Source organism: Calidris pugnax, unplaced genomic scaffold (genome assembly GCF_001431845.1).
Source record: "Calidris pugnax isolate Ruff unplaced genomic scaffold, ASM143184v1 scaffold44, whole genome shotgun sequence".
NCBI classification, from domain to species: domain Eukaryota; kingdom Metazoa; phylum Chordata; class Aves; order Charadriiformes; family Scolopacidae; genus Calidris; species Calidris pugnax.
Genome location: NW_015094506.1, coordinates 4,099,522 through 4,121,975, shown reverse-complemented (window position 1 = coordinate 4,121,975; position 22,454 = coordinate 4,099,522). Strand labels below are relative to the sequence as shown.

General features: G+C 50.0%; 1 protein-coding gene across 1 annotated transcript; it reads right to left on the bottom strand.

Moving 5' to 3' along the window:
• Positions 1-9,775: 9,775 nt before the first annotated feature.
• On the bottom strand, positions 9,776-18,782 carry TAB1 (TGF-beta activated kinase 1/MAP3K7 binding protein 1). Its single transcript, XM_014963667.1, has 11 exons — positions 18,696-18,782; positions 17,684-17,820; positions 17,341-17,494; positions 16,624-16,710; positions 15,919-16,057; positions 15,318-15,431; positions 12,855-12,966; positions 12,611-12,755; positions 11,985-12,207; positions 11,532-11,688; positions 9,776-10,496 (listed from the first exon to the last, which is right to left on the bottom strand). The coding sequence occupies exons 1-11, from the start codon at positions 18,726-18,728 to the stop codon at positions 10,289-10,291; spliced, it is 1,509 nt and encodes a 502-aa protein (XP_014819153.1). The 5' UTR covers positions 18,729-18,782; the 3' UTR covers positions 9,776-10,288.
• Positions 18,783-22,454: the final 3,672 nt, after the last annotated feature.

The window sequence follows — 22,454 nt, the reverse complement described above, 5'->3', positions numbered from 1 at the left end:
GACTCTGAAAACTAAACTTCTTACTCTTTCACCAAACTTTACATGTTTTTCAGATGAAGGTTTTGGTCTGTTGTTTGGTTTGGGGTTTTTTTTTTTTTTTTTTAATTTAACTTTTTTTTTTTTTTTCCCCAGGGTTATTTTTTAATCCAGCTCAGCTCCTCGACCTGGTTTTCCTCTGGTTCCTCCAAAGGAGCCGAAGGGCAGCCTGGGGGCAGGCGGGAGGACGGGGATGCTGCAGAGTTCAGCCCAGCAGCAGTAAAGCTGCAAGGCCAGCAGTCCCAGGCCAGTTCTGAGCTGTTTCCTTCCCCTCTTTCCTGCAAACCAGAAGCAGCACCTTCCCACAGAAGGGCCGGTGCCTGGGGAGCGCGGCTGCCGTTCCTGGCTAGCGGGACCTGGCTTGGATTGGAGATTCCTTCCCCGCTGCAGCCCTTTGAAATTTGTTTACATACCAGACAGGGATAAAAAGTCAAAATTTTGCTGGTGTTTGGCCAGCGAATCGTTGTGATTTGAAAACACTTCTGTGACTTGTTTTTTTGATCATGCTAGCAGAAATAAATGGAGGGACTGAAATGGGCATGGAGCGATTGGTGGACCAGGCTGCTTGGGCAGTCCAGCTCCAAAGAGCTTTCCATGTCCATTAGATTTTCCTAACGTTTTGGTGGGTTCTCCCCACCAAATCCATGTGGCACAGCCCCCTTTTGTGCTGCCTCCTGGCCATGTCCCTTCCCCAGATGATCCGCTTAATGCTGTTCAGTGAACGTGCCTTCTAACGTGGCCACCACGACCCCTGTTTTTCTGCCTGTGGGAGTTTCTGCAGCGACACTGCTGCAGCTCGTGCCCCTCAGAGCTATTTTCCAGCATGGGAACTTCACCAGCCCCAGATAAGTAGGGAGCCTGGAGCAGCTCCCTTTGCCATCCTCCTTTGAACTCATTAGTGAAGATGCCAAGACTTGACTAGATACTTAGTTCGCTGGCACTTCTTTAGGCCCCCATGCCCTAAATAGCACTCAGCAGTCATTTATCATTGCAGTCCGGGTCCTCCAGGCAGTGTGCTTTCTCATGGCTGTTTTTATAGCCATGCCAATTTTCTTTGTTTTTCAGAAATACATAAATACTCACATTGTCTGCTGAAATTTCCCATTGAAGCTGCCACGCTCCTGTGGTTCAACAAACATCAGCCGCCCCTCAAACAAACTTTGTCACGACATATTCTTCTCTCATCCCATGATCTCCTCTAGCTGTGGTTCCTTTTCTTCTGGAAACTCATTTCTCTGCCACGGCCACGAAACGCCTGGGCCACACCGTTGGCTTTCCCAGTGGATGCGGAGGCTGGCTAAACACTTGGACCTCACACCTTTCCCTCGCCCCACGTCTTGGTTTGTGTCACAAGGTTTTGGCTGTCCTGGAAACCACAAATCCAGCACGTGTCTGGCTGTGGGGTGTGGGAGAGGCTGCAGGAAGGGCTCGGTGCTGCAGCTTCCCGGCATGGGGGGTCCTGCTCAGTCATGTCCCTCCCTCACCCGCAGTGGGTCTGGCAAACAGCCTGCAGAGCCATCCCTTCCTCCAGCAATCACAGCCTCCCCCCCTCCAATGCCCCAGTTCGAGAAATTGGTCTAATTAGAGGAGAGTGAAATGCTTCTCCTGCTTGGAGAGCCGCCGGTCCCCAGCCTGCTTAGAGCTCCGCATAAGACCATTAGCACGACGACGACTGTGTCTCCCCAGAACTACGCATTTGCTCACACGCTTGGCAGGCGGCCGACCAGATGTAGCCAGGCTGTCTGGAGGTGCCAAGCATAACAATTAACAGCCGCTTTGGGGTGGGATTGGCAATGGCAGCTGCAAGTCGCAGGCACATTTTGGCCGCCCACCTTGCTTCCAGGAGCAGCATAGTCCTCTTGAACCCCTCCTGGGGGCACCGCTGGGGGTCAAGGAGATGACGTGAGGGTCCTTTGGTGCCAAACGGCTGCAGGACCTCAGTGACTTACCAAAAATGAAGTCCCATGATGAAGGGCACCAGCTGATATGCTGACCTCAGCTAAATCATTGAATATTGTACCTTATTTTTGTAAAGGTGCCTGGGTTTTTTCATGCTGACTCAAGCTGCAGCTCTGCAAACACGGAGTAACTTTATCCAGGTGAACAGCCCTGTGGAGTTCGGGAGGGATGCTGCCATGCTCCTTGCTTGCAGCAGCAGGCACAAGCTGCTTTATTAGGTCTTAATTACTTCCTTGCTATCCAAAATTCTTAAATTTGCCACTAAAGGCAGATAGAAATAAAAACGTCGCACTTTTGCAGCTTGGATATTTGCAGCCATGAATAATACACTCACACACTCATTTACTAATGGATACACTTCTCCTCTAATTTCTTTCCCCCTCCAGACATTTGCAAAAGCTCTTTTCATTCCCATCACACCTTTAGCAAGCAGTAAGCCATTCTGTGTTTTGTTGCTCTTATCTCTTCTCTGAAAGCTTTTATTGACTGCATGTTGGTTTTGTCTCCTCACCTTTTCCATTTCCCATCTAGCCTTTTTTTTTTTTCTTCTTCCCCTCTGCTGTTGTTGTTTCAAGGCTTCAGATCTCCAAGAAGTCCCTTGTGGAGCTATTTTGGATATTTCTCATCACAGCAGCTGATGGAAAAGCTAATGACAGGAGCAATAAGGAAAAGCAGAGTTGGCTCCAGAGTATGTTGGGACTGGGGGCGGGGGGAGAAGTTCACTAAATTATTGAAGTACCTGGATCAAGAGTTCATATCCAAAAGCTATTTCACCTTAGTGCCTGACTTGCATTTACATTTAAGAGCTGTAAGTGTTTTAGGGATGAGCTCTGAAGCTGCTTCTCTGCATATTTATCACTTCAAACAGAGGGGAGAGCCTCTTACCCTGTTCATACAGCACATGGCTGCAGGTAAAAAATGCTGCGGGTCACGGGAGGGCCAGCTGGGGCCAGTCTCCACACCGAACTGACGAGCAGTGACTGGCACCCCAGTTCAGAGATGGGTTTTTGTTTCTGCCCTTACACTCATGACACAGCAAACCTTTCACCAAGGCCAAACGGGGTGACCCGGCTTCACTTTGCCTAAAACTAGGCTCAGAGGTGTCCCCTTCCTGACAGCTGGTGTCCCTTGCACGGGGATCGCACAGAGGGTCTGGGGTGGAAATGTGGTGGGGACAAGGCACCGGGGCTCTCCCCCTCCCTCATATGGTCCCCATCCGCATGACGGCGGTGATGGATCCACCTCAGGAGTGATGGATGCACCATTTTTGGGGCTGTTCTGCTGAGCAGGTCTGCAGCCAGGACTGGGGTTGAGCAGCTCGGGCACCAACGAGGGCAGGAGGAGCCTGCAGGGCAGAGGCAAATGAGAGCGGCTACCTGTTTTGCTGTGGTTGCCAGTTGCCCTTGGCTGGAGCAAGGGACTTTCCAAATCGCTGATGCATGAAACCACTAACAGCTCGGCTTTGATCCCTGTACTTTGAAACCAGTCCTGAATTTTCCAAAGCAACCCACTCTCATCAGAAATTGGAGGCGGCTGCGTTTGCCCGAGTTCGCTTGGGTTGGGAGCTCTGCGCTGCGTGTTCGGAAATGCCCAGCTACCTCTAAGGAACCTCAGTTTTGGACAAGTGGGCTCGTGGGTGCTTTTGGAAACAAACCACAGCAGCTTCTTGAGATGTTTTGGTGGCTGTTGGCTTCCTCGGTACCACAGTAAGCAGAAGGACTTCACGTAGAAGTGTTTCTGTACCTCCCAAACATAGAGGTATAGGGTTGTCAACCCCTCCAGAGCTTCTGGTTCTCCAAGCCTTGTCTTTCCTTGCTACCAGTCCTTTGGATATGAAAGCAGCTGGTTTGCTGAGGACCTCGCTCCACAGAAAGGGGCTGGTGTTGCTCCCCACCATCGCTTGGCTTTGTAAGGCAGAGAAAAGCTCTTTGCCCAGCTCAGGCAAAAGCCGCAGCAGAAATGCAGAGTTTCTAGGTCACGCTGTTCTTGAGAGATGAGGCAAAAAGAGAAAACAGGTTAGGAAACTCCAGAAACACTGAGTAGAGAGAGGGCCAGGCCCAAGCATTGCATGGCCCACAAGTCAAAGTCCTCTCTTAGGCACCTTAGAAACACTTTGTCCAACCTGCCTCCTGCTGTGGGCAGGTCCCTCCTCACAGGGCTCCTGCCCAGAGAGCCCATGGTTCAGCTGCTGCATCTTTCAGTGAAGCGGAGAGAGCAAGATTCACCTCCGAGCAAGAAGCCGTAACACTGCATCCATCCTACCCGCCCTGGCTCTCCGGAGCATTCCCAGGCTTTTTCTTTCCATGCTCCACTAGAGTCTAATCCTGCATGCAGAAAATTCCTCATGCTTTTTGCTCTTATTCCTCCAGGGCATCTGTTTTCTCTTCCATTCTGTCAGGCTGTTCAACAGCCTGAACTCAGTTACCCTAATCCCTCCATCTTCAGTGATGTTCTCAGCTCCACATAATAAATATTAACAGCTTACATGTATCTTGGGGTTCTTATGCAAGGACTCCAAATAGCTTTATGGTTCATATGCACATGGGGCTCGCTTTATTTGCCAGCAAAATACAGCCACCGATGAGACAGCAGTTGTTTAGCAACCTACAGCGACAACACACAATAGTTAAGACGGGAAGTGAAGATAAATATCGTATCCATTTGAAACTCCAGGAGGGGATTGGAGTTGGCAGAATATAAGTACTTGTGCTGAATTTCAGCCAGCATACTCCGAATAGCATTCCTATGCTTACAGAAAGAGCTATAGGATTTAAAATACCTAACCCATCCCTGGTGGTTTATTCACAACTCACGTTAACGGCACTGACGTTTTAGGATGCCAGCGACGCTCTTAACCGGAGAAAGGCGAGTCACTTGAGTAATGAACTATACAGAATTGCTCTAAACGCCTTCCTCAGAATTTCTAGGGAAGGGAAAAAAAAAAAAAATCAGACTACTCTACATGAACAGCTACCTATTAACCATCAAATTTTAAAATATTTATATATTTTAGGCAGCTTCATCCTTCAGCTGTGGCTATCTCTGCCCGCTGATGACAGGAGGCCAACTGCGGCGTTTTTTCCAGCAGTGCCACAAACCCTTCTGCTACCTCCTAGCACACTCAGAAACTTCATGTGGTGGGAAAAAAAGGGAGAGAGAGAAGAACACATTGCTTCCTCTTCCAAGCATGGCAGCTGAGGGAGCAGAGACTCCAGTCGAGGATGCTGCATTTCCCTTGCGTGCGTGCAGGGAGTGTTGGTGGCACCAAGTGGCACTCACTCACCACATGCCTCTATCCTATTGGAAAGCCCAGGTGTGCCAAGAGCAACCAAGTGCAAAGGAAGAACCAAACCAGTCCACGTTAGCTTCAGGTGATGTCTTGGCTGCTGAAGAAAACCCAAGTCCTTGAGGACGTGCCCACAGACCGTGTTCGGGAGCTGAGCGCTAACCGCTGTCTGTGACCCTGCCTGCCCATCCTTCCGCTATTTAAAGATTTTGTTACAAATGGGTGTGCTGCTCAGCTAATGGAGAGCTTAAAATAAAAAAGTTCCCGGTGATCCTTCAGCAGCAGAGATGGTGATGACCTCAGTTTTAGGTGGTATCAAAGAGCACCTTGTGGCTGCAGATCCCCATACGCCAAGGCAGGCCAGGAGTTTCAAGGTCTCCCTCTGATGGCTTATTTCCACCCCAGGCTGGGGCAGACATGACCCTGCCAAGCATTTTTTCTTTTTTTAAAAACCCTTTCCCAGTGCTGCAGAGACCCCTCTGTCCTGGGACTATGAGATATATGTGGGGGCAGAAAACTGCCAGCAAAGGTGTCTCACCAACACCTGGTGAACCTCCTCCACGAGCCCTGGGTGCTCCCCACCAGGCTGCCAGAAAGGTTTCTCAGGGGAGGAGAAGCAAGGAAGGACAGAAAGCCAGGGATGGGAGGGACAATGGGGTATCTCCTGTCTCCCACTCAGGCACCTCCGCCCGGTGAGGTGGTAACAGTGGTTTGGGGAGGAACAAAGGTGCAAGAGAAGGCTTTGGCGATGGCTTAGGATGGAGGAACCACTTCAGTTCCAGAGCAACGCAAGCCCCAGCTCCATACTGAAACCAGCCCTGACACAGCCTCCTCATTCAGTCAGCTCTTTCTGGAGGTCCTCAAAGCCAGTAGGAAGTCTACAAAGCCCTTTCCAGTCTTTGCTGGATTTTCTCCAAGCCCCTGGTGTGCAGTGAGGCGCATGTGGCTTCGGTTCTCCCAAGAGCACCTAAAATCTTTGCAGCATCTTCTGCCCTGCCAACTCCTCAGCACACCGCTTCAGCTCGGCTGCCTGCCCATGAATGTTGGGACCTCTGCTCCTCCTTCCTGGGGTGCATCAAAAAGAGTGTGTCCAGCAGGTCAAGGAAGGTCATCCTCCCCCTCTACTCTACACTGGTGAGGCCCCCTCTGGAGCACTGTGTCCAGTTCTGGGCTCCTCAGTTCAAGAAGGACGGGGAACTGCTGGAGAGGGTACAACACAGGGCTACAAAGGTGATTAGTGGCCCGGAGCATTTATCTCATGAGGAGAGGCTGAGGGACTTGGGTCTTTTTAGTCTGGAGAAGAGAAGACTGAGGGCAGATCTGACCAACACCTATAAATACTTAGAGGGTCGGTATCAAGAGGATGGGGCCAGTCTTTTTTCAATGGTGCCCAGTGACAGGACAAGAAGGAACGAGCACAAACTTGAACATAAGACATTCCATCTAAACATGAGGAGGAACTTCTTCACTTTGAGGATGGCAGAACACTGGAACAGGCTGCCCAGAGAGGTGGTGGAGTCTCCATCTCTGGAGACATTCAAAACCCACCTGGACACGTTCCTGTGCAGCCTGCTCTAGGTAGACCTGCTTTGGCAGGGGGGTTGGACTAGATGATCTCCAGAGGTCCCTTCCAACCCCATATCATTCTGTGACCTTCTCCCAGTCTGTCTCACCAGCCACAGCCTGAGCAACTCAAACAACCCTCAGCCAGTGCCCACAGCTCAGGGATACATGGAGCATCCTCGCTGCTCCCGTTCCAGGGACAGGGCTTCTCATTTCTACCCACATCTCGCAGGGGGATAGCTCTTGAAAAATAAGATTAGCGGCCTTTGCAGCAGACTTATTCGGCGTATTCGGATCTTAATTTACCAGCTCCGCTCCAGCAGCCTCGCGGTGCAGAGCTGCACTGTTTTTTCTCTCTTTCTGCCTAGGACTTTACGTGGTTTTGAATTTCACTACACTGCAAAAAGGCCCCTGCTCTTGTTTCTCCAGATCGCTCTGGTTCTGTCCTCTTCCATCCACTCCTTCACTTTAAAGGGGCAGGGGAGAGGAGGTTTTTCCACTGTTATTACAGCCTGCATCTTCCCATCACTCCCCAAGGACAATATTAAATACCGATATTCGCTTACAAGCTTCTTTTCCCTGTACACAACGTTCAGTCTGGTTTTTTTGACCCGGACTCCAAAGCCATGGTTTACAGAGCACGTACAGAAAAACTGGTTTCCTCGCCTTTTTTTCCAGTGGCTGTACAGACACAGCTTAGTGTGATCCACCTGCTCCTACCCACTTTATTTTTTCGTTCTCCACAAACTGGCAATTATGCCAAAGGATAAGTTTGTTTTACATGATCTGCTTTATGTAAGCGCGTTTGGCAATTCTTAAACTTTTATCTGGAGCATCCACATGCTGGAATATTTCCCATTGGAACTGTTCTCGGTATAAGTTAACAAATACCATAGATAAATGGGATGGGGGAATAAGCAAGAAAGACTTGTTTATACAGCTATTGAAACCCATGCCAGGTTAGGGAACGCGGAATAGGATGAAACCTCTTCAACTCCATTTTAGTCCATACCAGGATCGCACCATCCTATTAAACAGCCACACAACAACCTGGAGGAAAGGACTAGGATCCTTGGCTCAAATTACATTTTGGAGTGGTCCTGGATCGAGACACCTGAACTCCCTGCTCTTTGCAGGGCAGAGGACACAGGTGAGGGGCTGCGAGCCCCTGCCTCAGCCAGCCGTTGGGGATAAGGCACCAAACCTCACAAAACTCTGCTGCCTTTCCCTCCACACCAATTCCCTGGCAGGGCTGGAAGGGTCTCGGCAGTAGGTGCCTGTGCCAGCACATTCAGCACACCCAGCCTTCCTAGGAACTACAGGAGGGCAGGGAAACACAAGCTTCTGCAGGCAGCTCAGCAGCCAAGAGCCCTGCATGATTCACATGAACCCCTGCAGGGCAAAGCCGTGCCAGTGGGACCTGGAGGAGACAGTGGTCGAGAGTCCCCCACCCATGCACAAGGAATCCCTGTTTGTGCCTTCTGAGGAAATAGGCGTTTCTCACCTCTCTGATCCTGCCCACATATTTCTCAGTGCACTCAGATCTTGCCGCGGGGCACTCGGTGCTATTTGATTTATCCAGAGGGATAAATCCCCCTCCGCACTTTTCTAAACTGGCACAACACAAGCACCTTGAACCTGCACACAGCAGGGCTTGGCTACACACTGGCCTTGACTGCAGCATCCTCTGCTGCTTTATCCTGATCCCTTTCCATTCCCCTCCTCCTTCATAAGGTGACCAGCATGGAAAGAAAAATAAATCCGGGAAGGAAACCAGCCAAGTTCCCTCACTTGTCCTTTCTCCTGTAATCTCCTCTAGCCTGCTCCTGACTTTGCCTGGTGCTTTATCACATCTCCCCACGGAGGTACCAGGTGCTGTGGCACAGCGGTCACCCCTGAGGCCTCCCCGTGTTTGTCAGGGAAAGGCTCCTTCCCCGGGGAGCCAGCCAGGCTGAAGGGGAAGGCTGGAGCAGGGAGGGAAGAGGCTCGCTTGCCGCCTGCCGTCAGAAGCCTGAACTGAAGAGGCTGTTGGCTGCAATCCCGACGCCTCCACCGGCTCGCCCAGGCCTCGGCTGACCCGATGCACAGCCAGTAGACCAACAGGACCCCTCCTCTCCTCGCTGCCCACCTCTCCGCTCTGACACGAGGATGCACATCTGCATCTTCAAGGCAGCTCACATCGTAATGTTGTTTCAGTTCGATCCACCTGTGACTTCCTGCTGTGCACTACCAGAAGCCTGTACAGAAAAACCCTGTTACAAACCCCACCTGCCCTCTACAACTCTGCAGCTGGCCTGCATCAAGCTAAATGATGTGCATTTTGCCTACAAAACCCAGTGATCTCAATTTTCATAAGGTGGTTTGGGTTGGAAGGGAACTCAATGATCATTTACTTCCAACCCCCCTGCCACAGGCAGGGACACCTCCCACTAGACCAGGCTGCTCAAAGTCCCACCCAGCCTGGCCTTGATCACTTCCAGGAATGGGGCATCCACAGCTTCCCTGGGCAGCCTGTTCCATTGTCTCACCACCCTCACAGTGAAAAACTTGTTCCTGATATCTAATCTAAATCTGCCCTCTTCCAGTTTGAAGCCATTACCCCTTGTCCTATCACTACAAGCCCTTGAAAAAGTGCCTCTCCAGCTTTCCTGTAGGCGCCCTTCAGATCCTGGAAGGCCACTATAAGGTCCCCCCAGAGTTACAGTTTAACTCCAAGCCATAATCCAATGCCAAAACTCAGCAAATAACTAAGTAGGGGACAAAGGCTTTAAAGTCACCTGCATGGGCTCAGGCCACTTTTACAACAGAAGCTTGCCTTGCTGCAAGGTGCAACCCCCTATTCTGGAGGAACAGAGGGTTTCACCAGGAGGAGCTGTCACACCCACACACGACATTGTAAGGAAGAGAGCAAGCCACATAGGTACCAATGAGTGTAGCTATAAGTTATTTATTCTGCAAAATAGAGGTATCTTCTATGGAGTTGAACACTGGAATCACAGCATTATGAATCGAGTTGTGGAAACATTATGACAGCACACACACACGCAGGCACACACGCGTACACTTACACACACGCGCGCACACACACACACACAGCCTTTGTACAGGCCCCTACTCTCGCGTTATCCAGAGGGAGCCCTCTCTGCAACTTTATTTTTGAAAAAAAAAAAAAAACCAAACTGCAGCGAGGGTTGCATTCAAGACCCCTTCCCCTCCTACTCACAGGGCTTCCGAGGGAAGGAGGGTGGTGAGGATGGGGTGCACGGCACCGGCAGCACGTGTGCGGGGAGCGCTGCTCGCGCCCCCCAGCCCAGTGTTCGGCACGTCCCAGATAGGAGTTAACTCTTGGCAGAACACAGCCCTTCGGAGGAGCACTCTCAGTCTTGCCTCAGCCTTTGCTTACGCGGCCGAGCGCAAGGTGCCTGGAGGAGGCAAGTTCCCACGTTAGGACACAGTCAGGGCACCCTGCTCACCATGGTCCATGTTCCAAAGCCGGTAAAACTCCGCAAAATCCACGTAGGGCTCCACGCGCCCATCTTCATCTGGCTGGAGAGAGTGGGTGGGTCGGGAGCGGAAGAGACCCCCGTCGGAACTGGAGCTGCTGCTCTGCGTGTGAGTATTAGTGGACTGGAGGGTCACCGTTGGGCTTTGGCTACGGGGAGAAAAAGAGAGAGAGTGAACACAAATATCTTTATTTTTCCCCCCCATCTGATGCTCAGGACAAGAAAAGCACCAGAACAAGTGCTGGCTTCTTCACAAATCAAGCTATCCTTAGCAAACAGGTAAAAAAAGTTGAAGTTTTTTGCTCTATCAGAGCACTAGAATTGTTGAGAACTGCCTGGAACTGAATGCCAAAGATATCTGACACACCTTTAGCTGGAAAGCCGTAAGTACAACCAGGCGCCTGAGGAACAGAGAAGAGTAAGAAGGGAAAAAAATTTAAAAAAAGAGGAGGCATGCACTCTGCTGGCCTCCTCATATCCATACAGCATGAGCTTTACGGGAAGAGTCTGGCAGCAAGGAAAGCCATTCTTGCATGACCTGCATTGCAGCCAAAGCAGCTCTGGTGTGTCAGGCTCATTGTTTCTGGAGCTACCAGAACACAATAGCTAGAGAGCTTCTTCACTTTGCAGTGGGTACACACACTACCCCGTGCCCTAAACCAGAGCCACTAACTAGTATGACCCTGTAAAGTGGATCCAAATAGGATCCAGATCTAACCTTCATTCTTTTTCCTGACCTGGCCTCTGCCTCTGAGCAAGCCAACTTGTTTACTGCAGCCTCTCAGCAGCCTTACAGGTGACGTGCATCACCCCCCTTCCTCATTAAAACAAGAGGCACCACACTCCCTCCCTGTGCAGCACCCAAAACTCTCAGCACGCAAGATCCAAAGAGAAGGGCTGCTGGCTGCCAGAGTGCCCTCTGCGAGCAGCAACAGATGCTGCTCCCAAGGCATGTTCCCAGAGCTGGCTCCAGAGCTGCTCGCTTTACTCATTCCCACCCCTCACAGCGCTGCCTTCCAGCTAACACGTTATGCTGGCTTGTCAATACTGCAGTCAGGAGGGCAACGCTCCAGATAAGGGAATGATTGACAGATAACTGACAAGTGTCTCTCTGCTTTTCAACCACTTTACACGGTGTGAGGTGCTGGGGAAGACTGCGGGTAGCAAGAGAACAGGATGCTTACTTTGTGAGGGTGGGGGTGGCTTCATCCAGAGTTGAGCTGCTGTGGGCACCATTGACCATCTGGCCCTGGGAAGGCATGACAAGAGACAGCGTGACACTCGTCTTGCTTGTGCTTTGGGAGCTGGAATACGGCACTGAGACTGGGTAGACACGGCCTCCTGAGAAAGGAGAAAATAAGAGTTATAAACTGCAGTTGAGACATGAGTGACTGGAGGCAAAGAAAGTCAAAGGAAGGGCCAAAAACCCCAAGAATTTGTACTACACTGCCTTTCTTAGATACTGCACTATATTCTGTCAAATTACCAGACTCTGGATCTCAGAAACCAATAATCCCTTTAATACGAAAATTCCTTCTACACTGAGTATCTCCTCTCCCAATGTTAGGTCAGTGCTGGATTGATTAAGAGATCTTATCTTCCACCCTCTGTTCGATTTCGTTCTCTCCCCAACACACCTTGCGTTGGTGTCAGCGTGGGCTGGCTCATCTCACCCAGGGGGTACCCAAAATTCCTCACAAGCAGCGTCATGTCTTCATGCCTGGGACAGAACTTGGACCTTTCCCCACCACTGGCAAAAGTGTCGCAGTGGATCCGCTTAACCCGGTCCACTACTGCTTGCGCCACGGCATCCAGCGACGTCTGCTTGGCAAACTCTGTGGCTATCATGGCTGCAATTTCCTGAGCCAAGAAGGAAAAAAGAAAAAAGACAGAGAGAGAGAGAGAGAGAAAGGATGTTTAGGAGATTTTAGAGGAAACCTTTTCCAGCCATCCGACCTCAGGGTTGTTACGGCAACTCATCTGACTGCAGAGCTTGCCAGTCTCAGGTGCTGATATGTGCCCCGGTGCCTTGAATCATCCCATTCCCTTTATCGGGCTACTCCTAAGGGACAGGCAACTGCCTGGAAGAACTGGCTTGGCAAAGCAGGTCCCATATTATTACAGACTGGAATGGGGTGGCACAGGCATTCAACCTGGTCAGCACTCACAGGACAGACGAGGAGGAAAACCTGTGTGAGAGCAGCTGACACTGCTGGAGTGGGTCAATAGCCAAGGGAACGTTTCCTCCCGCGAGCAGGCTCACCTGGTTGGCCTGCCCAGGCCCGTGAGCTGCCTCCAGCGCTTTGTAGAGCCCTTCAGACATGAGGACCAAGAAGCCAGTCACCCCATCCAGTGAGTGCCCTCCATGGATCTCAGGCTCTGCTATGATGGGCTTAGATTTAGCAGCACTGCAAAGAGATAGTGTTATTTAGTATCTAACGGTGACAAAGTACGTGAGGTGAAAATGGAAAGGAGGGCTTGAAACCACAAGGTTAAGTTTCTCTGACCTGAGCAGTTCAATATCAGTATAGCCGTATTTGACTTTGTAATCTCCAATGCGCCGAGTGCTTTCCTGCCCACGAATAGTTCCCACTTGCTTTATTTTCCCTGCATCCAAACCTGCCAGATTGAAAAACAAGTTTAACTGACTTTGAGAAATTTGCAGGACTTCCTCCACTTACACTGTCAGGAATGAGAAAAGAGATATCCACATCTAAACAGAACTGTAAGACAAAACGAGATGCCAAAGAATCATCAGGACCCCAACAAGAAGGAAAGGAAGAACAATTTGCTCTGTTCCAAGGGACACCTTCCCATTAATCGTAATCCAGGATGGCGAGAGATGCTCACAGCCTGACATTCGCACTCTGAATGCAACGGTTGGCCCTAAGACAAAGCCCACGTCCTGGTCCAAAGCCACCAGTGGCAGCTGGCCTGAATGCACAGGCATTTGCTGAAAAGACAGGGGAACATCTGCGCCTGTCAGCTCTGGACTGCGTGATGGGAGGAGGAAGGCAGGAAGGGGGAAAACATATGTGAAGGATTCTGCTTTTTCTTCTGCCTATTATTGATCCCTGTTCCTGAAATCTACACGATGATTTCACTACTGTGCTTGTTTGCAGAGGGTGAAAAGGAGAACTACCTACAAGAGGCATGGAATTTGCTCAACTGCTCAAATTGGTGTTGGCTACTTCTAAAAGAAGGACAATGATGAAACAACCATTTAAATAAATGTAAGGTGATACACCTCTGTTTCAGTGTACAATTCAAATCTGGCAGGGGCTAGGAAAGAATCCCATCCTGAAGAACGTCCTAACAGGGACTGGTTGCCGCTACTATTTGAGGCAGGACTGGGACCAGAACAGACCAGGTAAGGGGCTCGTCTGTTCTGGCCATTCCCCCTTCCTGGTTATACCTCGAGCTAACAGGCAGAAAATGTTATTTTGAGCTTTTTATCTAGGGATGACTGTCCTCAGTACAAGGTGAAGGCAGGGGTCCAACTGAAACTCTCCCTCTGAGTCAAACTGAGCCTCGCTGTGCAGATGGCTCCACACCTACCCCAGCAGTAAGACACAACTCTGCCATCTGCTGCAGACCAAAGCTGACTCATCAACATGGCCTGGCTCATCTGCCAGCTCCTGGCAGGGGGATACATGCCATCGACAGACACAAACACAGGGAGGCTCGCAGCACACCAGGGAGGTTGGTGTCTAAATCACAGCGACTCTCCTGGAGCACTGAAAAAGCCACAATGTTCTGGGTGAAGAGCCACAAAGGCCTAAGACTTCTCCCTCCCTTCTCCCAGAGAGGTGCGACACAGGCACCATCACGACAAACACTATCTTCGCTACCTCTTTTCACTATGCTTCAACCTAGCCCAACAACCACCTCCTTTAGGCCCCAAAAACAGCCTGTGCACACCAGCTCTTTTGCTGGGACAGCCATCGAGAGGGCCACTGCTGCACCAGGTTATGGTCAGTGTATCCAGCACATCCCTGTTCTGCTACAGACTGCAGCTAAATTTTGCCTTTTTTTTCAGCAGAAAGGCAGCCAAAGGGTCTCTTTCCCTGGATACGTGTATTCAGTCTTCTGGTTCACACCACATACCACTATTGCAGGACTATAAGTAAAAGCAGAAATGCAAGAGAAATGGAATGAAACAAGACCTAGCAGCAAAAAATTGCCACATCAACAGCCTCACCAGATAATAATATATCTACCAGGTGATTCTAATGAAGAATGCCAAGCTAGATCTACCTAAACAAAGGTACAGAACGTAAGTATCTCAATAAGAATAATTCAGCACTAGCAATCACACAAGTGGTCTGGGCTAGTTCTGGACAAAGAAAGAGAACATGTCAAACAGTGCAAAGGAAAAGGGAAATTGCCTAAAGCAAAATGTCAGCATTAAGTGTTCAATAGTTACTGATGTGAGAGCAGTAAATGCCAGTGCTTGGCCTGGCTCCATCTGAAACGTAGCTGCTTTTTTTTTTGCAGCAGCAGCTTGTACAAAGGCATATTGAAATGCACCATCCTGAGGGTGCGGCATCACACAAAACTTAACCCAGCATAACCATGGTTTGCCTCTAAAGGAGCAGTCATACACTGTCCATCCCACTTCTGCCCTCTGGCTGTGTGCTTCCACTCCTGCCTGCCTATGGACTCCAGCAATCACACAGCTGGAGGGCAAATCCATGTCAGTTTGGCAGCTGGACACAAAACTAACTCTAAAAACTTTGAGGGGGGAAAAAAAAAAAAAGGATGTTTTTCTGCTGGTTCACTGAGCTGAACTTACTCACTCTGTAACCTCACAATGGCGAGAAAGAAGGCACCGAACTCGTCATTTGAAACCACAGTGAGCTTCTTTTTGTGGTCATTTATTGTTTCCAGCAGCTTGAGTCACTCCTGGTGCCCCAGATAAATGGAGGAATATGATGTTCTCAGATAAGAAAGTGAAACCCAACACTCACCCAGCTGGGAGAAGCGAAAAAGTTCATCCTCATTCTCCGTAGTGTGGTCCACATTAAGCTGAGTCACCTGCAGCCCATCCACCGTGGACTTGCACAACAGTGCCCGATTGGTACCTGCAGTGGGAGCAGCGAGATGAGGCACCAGATAGCTCTGCCATTAGGAGGCAGAACATATCCAAGTGGAAAAAGGAACAGGAGCAGGGAATAAAGACAGAGAAGAAGAGAAAGATTCATGTACTGTCTCATCATGATCTCCAAAAAAGTAGCCTTGCCAGCAGCATAGCAGACCTACTAGGCAGCTCTTCATCCAGGCCTGAGCTGATACCTGCCAAGAAAGCTCTCCGTTTCTCAGTGAACTTGCACTACTGACTCTCAACCCATTTTCCCTTCTTTTCTTTGGTCATACACATCGCATCAGCCAACATCTGCAGAGATAAAGAGCCACCAGCCTGATTTCAAGTGCTCCTGTAAGGAACAAGCATATCACTCCTTGGCCACAGACCAAAGAAACCATCCCCTGCATTCAAATTTCTTTCACTTCCTAGAGCTGCAGCCATCCTCAGGAACACCTACACTGAGCTGCTGACCAAAAACAACTCACCCACATTGGCGATATAGAGCTTGTTGTTGAGAACAACAGCCACAATAGCCATGGCTCCTCCAGAGATCTCCTGCTCTACAGCCTTCAATCTCTCCACAATCTTCTGGTACTGAGGTGGCAGCTGGTGGTGAGGGACACCCTGGAACCCCAAATGAGAGGGAAGATAAAATACATAGCCCAACAACACAGAAACCACAGCTGGAGTAAAAATTCTGTAGGGATAGGACTCGTCTTGGCATGTCTTGGCCTCACGTCAAGACTGTGCAAGATGCACAATTATTTGTTCAATCATATCAAATGACATGGCTCCAAAAAGGTTCTGGAGATGACAGTCCAGTTCACCTGAAGAACAGAATCCACATCTGCCCAGATACCATGCAAATTTGAGGCCTTTGCTCTCCTTTGCATCATATGGCTTTGTCCTGGAAGAGGTACATGTACGGGTTGCACTCCTCTTTGTGATGCGTTCAGTTCTTTACCAAGATAACCAATGATGAGTCTCATGGTACCAGTATGAATAGTGGAAACTCTGGGAAATGCACCAAAATGCTTGCTTCACTTCACAGAAGCTCCCAGAAGAGAACCACAGAGAAAGAATTTTCAGTTACAGCCTCCCTTGTACCAGGCTGACTAATATGCCCAAACCTCATTGAGCAATCTAGAAGGTGCGACCTCCAGCAATCTCTGTTCTTAAGGGTACCTTACCTCTGGTAGCTGGGACTGCAGGCTGGCCTTCTCTGCCAAGGCATCATCAATGGACTCCAGGAAACTTCTTTCTACCACATCAAAAGCCTAAAAAAAAAGGCCATAAAGAGAAACTAAGTTCTTATCCAATACCTTCAGGCCTTTGAGGTTACCCATCCGTGCCTCCCTAAAACAAATAGTGGTTGATCACTGTACATACATACAGTCAAGGACCACTCCATCACATTGAAACACAATTATTTTAGCACAACTACTTAACAGCTTGTAAAAACAATCTGCAACTACTCAGAACAGGAGACAAAAACATAAAAGTTACATTCGAAGCAATGTCAGAGACCTATCTGATTTTGTGTGTTGATTGTAAGAACTTGTCTATCACTCAAGAAAGCGCACTCACAAATCCATCTCCCCACACGTTAACTTCTCTCATTCACCCATTGTCATCTCCTTCACAAGCTGACTTGTTCCTGCATGTCCAGTGAAGACCAGCTGCAGCTTCCTGGAGAGCTCTCAGCACTGCGCTGACAGAGCCAGGGGTACAGATGGGTATGAGGCGGGACTGAAACAAAGCACTACAGCTGCTCAGGATGAGTGCGATCGCAGCCATTGGCAGATGTTTCCAAGCCTCACAGAAACCAGATGCTGCTCCTCTGGTGACAAAAAGAGGAGGTGGGTAGCATGAGAAGCAGGAGCCGTTCCCGGCCAAAGCTTCTTTACCTGCAGCAGAACTCGACGCACATCAGCATCGCTGTGATCTGCGTGTAGCTGGCCCAGCAGCAGTTCTGCAGAAAGCCTCTGACCCACAAAGTTGGTGACTCGGTTGCCATCATAGCCATTGAAGACACCATAGAGGTAGCAGTTGTTCTCACTCCTGTCAGAGGACAGAAGTAAAGAGGTCACAGATGTCTGCAAGACACAGACATACGTAACAAGTTCCTCCAGCACCTCCTGCATGCCCGTGCCCCACCCTCTTCTTCCACGTCCTGTGTGACAAACTAAATGCCACCTTTATCTGCCCTTATGTCTGAAGGAGTCTGTGTCCCAGGTGCAACCCACCTACCTGAATTTTAACCAGTTATCTTCCAAGGGGTGACCCTCTGTCCCCTTGCCATCTGCACTGTAGGAACGGTTTGGAGCTGAGCCCACCCCAGAGAGGTGGCAGGATGGCAAGTCATCTGTCCAACTGGGCTGCTGTTCCTGGGAGGCAGAAAGAGGAAATAGATCATGCAAACCCCAAGGAGCCTGAAGTGAGGATCCTTGTCCAGTGCTGGTTACAAGTCTGTCTCTACCCCCTTCTCAGTCCTTCTCCCGTTGCTAACACAGTAGCATACCACCCCAGCAAATAACTTTGTATTCCCTGCTGCACAACTGGATGGCTTACCATTTCCTTTCCCTCTGAAGCTGAACTCTGGCTGCATCTCTGGCTCTTGCTAACAAGAGACCAGAAGGGAAATTTACACACGAGTTCTACAGCGAATACAGCACAGCACAGTGCTAGCTATTCATTTAATGAATCAGACCCTCATGCACCCCTGGAAGAGGAGCACAGGGCAGGCTCTGGTTCATGGCTGGAAAACACTCATCCAGGAGAAGGGGACTGGGGCCCTGTCGCTGCCAGCAACGACAGAGGGGGCCCTGGGGCCCCCACCTCACTGGCACTTACTCCCTGCACACACACACGCACACACAGAGCCTGCACACCCCTGCTGCCCCCTCACACAGCAGGGCACCCTGAAGCCCACAGCACAGGCAAGGCCCCCCCAGCCACCTGCCGCCCTTCCCCTGTCCCACAGCGCTGCAGAACGACAAGCCAGACCCGGGTGGGGACCGATAACCACGCAGGGCTAACCCCCTACCCAAGCTGGGCCCCCTTGCCCTCAGGGGGCACAGGGGGCGGGGAGCGTCCCTCCTCAATCAGGAGGTCGGTGGCTGCTCCCGCCCTCGCCGGGCCTCCCCCTTCCCACACGGCACTGCGGGGGGGCGGCCGAGGAGAGGAGTCGGCCCAGGTCCCCCCCTCGCACCCACCTGGCGGGGGGGTGCCTGTGCACGGAGGGGGGGAAGGTGCCACTCACACTCTGCAGCAGACTCCTCCTCTGCGCCGCCATCTTGGAGCAGGAGCGACCTCCTCCCCGTTCCCCCCGCCCCGCCCTATTCCGCCAGAGCAGTCGAGGCCGAAGGATAGAGCGGCCACTTCCCTTCCCCTCCCCTCCCCGCCTCCACGGCGGCTCCGTCCACCTGCGCGTCGATGGCCACGCCCCTCCCGCCCAATGGGCGAGGGCGGCGGGGTGCGCTCAAGCGCAGGCGCGTGCGTGCACACACACATCCCCTCCTCAGGCTCCGCCCCGGGTTCTGTGAAGGCCTGAAGTGGTAGCGGCGCCTTGGTTTTCAGGGTACCTGAAAATGTGGCCCTCTGGGGCTCCCGAGGTGATCACCCGGAGAGACGTGCACCCCCCCCTGCAGGCCCTGTGGTACAGGGGAGCCCAGCGTGGCGCCCCGGCGTGATGCCTGCTTGTGTGTGACCAGAGGAGAGGCCGTGGTCAGCTCACCTCCGCCGAAGCGAAATATTTTAAAATTTCCCTGTCATTACCCCTCCCTCTTGTCTAGGAGGAAATGGAGGCCTCTTAGTTTCTTACCTTGAGGCCTTCAGTCGTGAGAGAAAGCAGCACGTTTTGGTCACCGCTGCAAGCACGGGGAGGGAGGAGGTGCAGGGTTGTGAGGATCCTGTGAAATGGTGTCACCTTGGGTGCCAAAGAGCCCTGAAGGAGTCTGGTGTTGAAAGGTCTTTCTTAGCACCACATCATGTTCTCTGCAACCTCTAGGGAAGACCAAGATCAGGAAAGCTCAAGGTATCAGCTCTCAGCTGTGCTGCTGCTCCATAGACACCACAAGAGGCATTTCTTTGTCTCAGTTTGGGGTCTCCTGCCAAGGCAATCCACAGCCCTTTCCCACCTTCTTTTGCAGGCCATCATGAGGATATAGTGGGGCCATGCCCTCAGGCCAGCAATGGGAAGGTCTATAGAACAGCTGACAGGTGGATCTCAATACCCACCACAGTTTGGAGCAATCCTTGCTAGTCTCAAGTCAGGTACAACAGTAAAATTGCTTGTGTGCCTGCCTGAATGATACAGGCAAACCCAGAGATTGCTGATTTTGCTCCTTACGAACCTTTCTAGGGTGAGGAAGGCTGTTTCAAAAGGCACAGTCTCCATTGAACCAACACAGCTGGAGTAGGAGGGAAGACACAAGAATCATTCCCACCGCTTTCTTAATATTATAAGTCAGCAGAAGAGCCCTACAGGTATGTGAGTGGCATATCTTGAAGTGAGTGATGGCTGGCAGGCTGTGGCAGCGTGGGGCTTGGGGAAGAGCACACTTCCCTGTGTGAATCGAGGCTGAAAGGGCTCCAACATGAGAGACATGCAGCTTCAGTCATGTGTAGCAGTGTAACTGTGGTGAGGGTGGGAGTATTAAGTAGTCTTGACTTCCAGCAGTGGCTTGATACTCTTTTAATGACATCTTCATGGAAAATATATTAGATTCAGATGCACTTCAGAAATAATTGCCAGTTAATTAACCTCATTCTATGGAATGATGCTTTTTTTGCTGCAGGGGAGCCTGCCAGAGGATTCCAGCTCTCTTTCCTGTAAATCCTTAGTCTATTGTTTTGTTACATCTCTTACTTCCAGATATACAAAGATTATAGACCCTTCCCATTCATGCAAGGCTCACAAATATTCAGCCACACAAGCAGACTTAGCTACACATGCAGAATTAGTTTTAAAAATGTTATATTGGCCAAAGGTAGGAGGAAATGCTAAATCTCAGTCTACAAACAAGTTTCCACATGTTTAGCTTTATGTATAAGCTTGGTCCCACCGATGTCGTTTGGAGTGTTCCTGTGAGTAAAGCTGTGGGTGGATACAAATAATTACAGGAATGGGGCTTCAGTCTGCATTAAAATTAAAGTAGGATGGACAGATTTAGTACTGATAATGATTTGTTGACGATACTGGTTTGTACAGTATGATACATAAAGATCAGTTGATGATACTGATTTGTTTTCTGACCAGTATCAAGAATTTCTGGTGCTGCAGAAATCTGCATAGAACAGCATTGTCCGTGTCATTAAAAAGCAACAGGCGGGTTTCTCTGCTTTGAAACACGATGTCACTTTTTCAGCATTGCAGCAGAAGCTTATGCTTATTTAATGACATTCAAGGTTGCAGTCGTGCACCTTGATGAGCGCAGGTAGACCCTGTCCTTGCTCAGAGCGCCACTGAAATCAGCAAGGCTTTGGGTGTGCTCAGGGACTCCCAGCCTGTATCGCATTGCAGGACTGGGAATTTAGGGGTCATTTCTGTCTTCTTCTATCCCTAATTGAGTCCTTTGGAGACTAACAAGAGCGGAGTCTGCGCGTGGGTGCGACAGGGCAGAATGTGATCTCAGTGAGAAAGCAAAACAACTTTCCTAAAGATAGAAGGTAGAAAAGCTGCCACTTGCCTTGTTTGTACAATGACTAGTCACCTCTTGCAGTTAAAAATGTTCTCTGCTCCTAATTAAAATGTCTGGCTTCAGCTTATAGTCACCAATCATTGTCCTTCTGGTTAATTTTTTTCCTGCCTGTTTGGGCTGGAACACAGACCTGGTGCAAAATGTTTTTTTTCTTGGTGAAAATACTTGTGCCAGATTGTGTCTGGATATTCTTCTAGTTCTGTCACTGAACCTCTGCCCTAACCTTGAGCGAGGCAATTAACTACTTGGTCTGCAAAAAAGTGAAGTTGCTTGCAGTCCTAAATGAATATTTATCCAGCATTTTGCAGCCCTCCAAAGGAAAGTGCTACCGAAGCTTGTGTGCTGCTTCATGAATATCTGCTCACGGAGACCAACAGCTTTATGCAGCACTTGCAAGATGAAATACTGCACCAACAGAGTTTTTGTTGGCTGTATTGATCAAGCTTATTTTTTTCCTTTGTTTTATTTATGCTTCTTACCTTCAGCAAATCCTCCCAGAAATTACCATGCTGTGTTCTCATGCAGCCAAAATCTCCACGAGAACGCAGGATATCAGTCTCTGAACCTCATCATCCGTGCACCAATAAATGAATTATATGATTCAGTGAATACCAGATCCACAGCTCCCTCTCTCATGTTGAACTCCCGTATTTCTCATTTCTCTCTCCCTCCCTCCCTCTCTCTTTGTATATTTATTTTTTCTTATTACTTCTGTGTCCCCAATGCTAGGGGTTATACAGACAGTATTTCTCGTGACAATCTGTACTGCTGCCTTCTTGTTTTTACTAATTTTATCTTTTTTTTTTCCTTTAGAAAAAGAAGCAGCATGGTGACTCTGCTGGGCCGCTGGATAAAAGATGAACAGCATGATTGCACACCATGCTGGGGGGAGCAGGGAACACAGGGCTGTAGTAGGCACTCGGAAACCATACACAATGGGAAGCAATGATGGGATCGCCGGCAGATGCCATCACATCATTTAGTTTACTGATCACATCTGAGGTATGTTTGGGGAGATTTTTTTTCTCTGCCTTGTTTTGCTAAAGATGAGGGCTGGGGCTGGAAAGGAAAGTCAGGATTTTTGGCAAGGCTTGCAGGAGGTGATAGGAGGGGGAAAAAAGAAGGGTCTCTGACAGAGCCAGCTTTGCTGCGCTTGCTCTGTTCCACAGATCATAACAGAAAGGGATGTTGGAGGGGGTGGCATTGAAAGCCCTCACTCAGCTCCAACCCTCCCTGAGGTCTCCTCAGCTGCCTCTACCAACTTCAGCCAGATTCTCTGTTCCCACAGGCGCAGATGCCCTAATGCTCCTCGCTCCCCT

What these genes read in the sequence shown, in the direction of transcription:
- TAB1 (XM_014963667.1), bottom strand. Translation starts at nt 18,728, where the DNA reads ATGGCGGCGCAGAGGAGGAGTCTGCTGCAGAGT. An exon ending in GGAGGAGTCTGCTGCAGAGT is followed by an intron (nt 17,821 to 18,695) that starts GTGAGTGGCACC and finishes TCTGCCTCCCAG; the next exon opens with GAACAGCAGCCCAGTTGGAC. An exon ending in TGCAGTCCCAGCTACCAGAG is followed by an intron (nt 16,058 to 16,623) that starts GTAAGGTACCCT and finishes TTGGGGTTCCAG; the next exon opens with GGTGTCCCTCACCACCAGCT.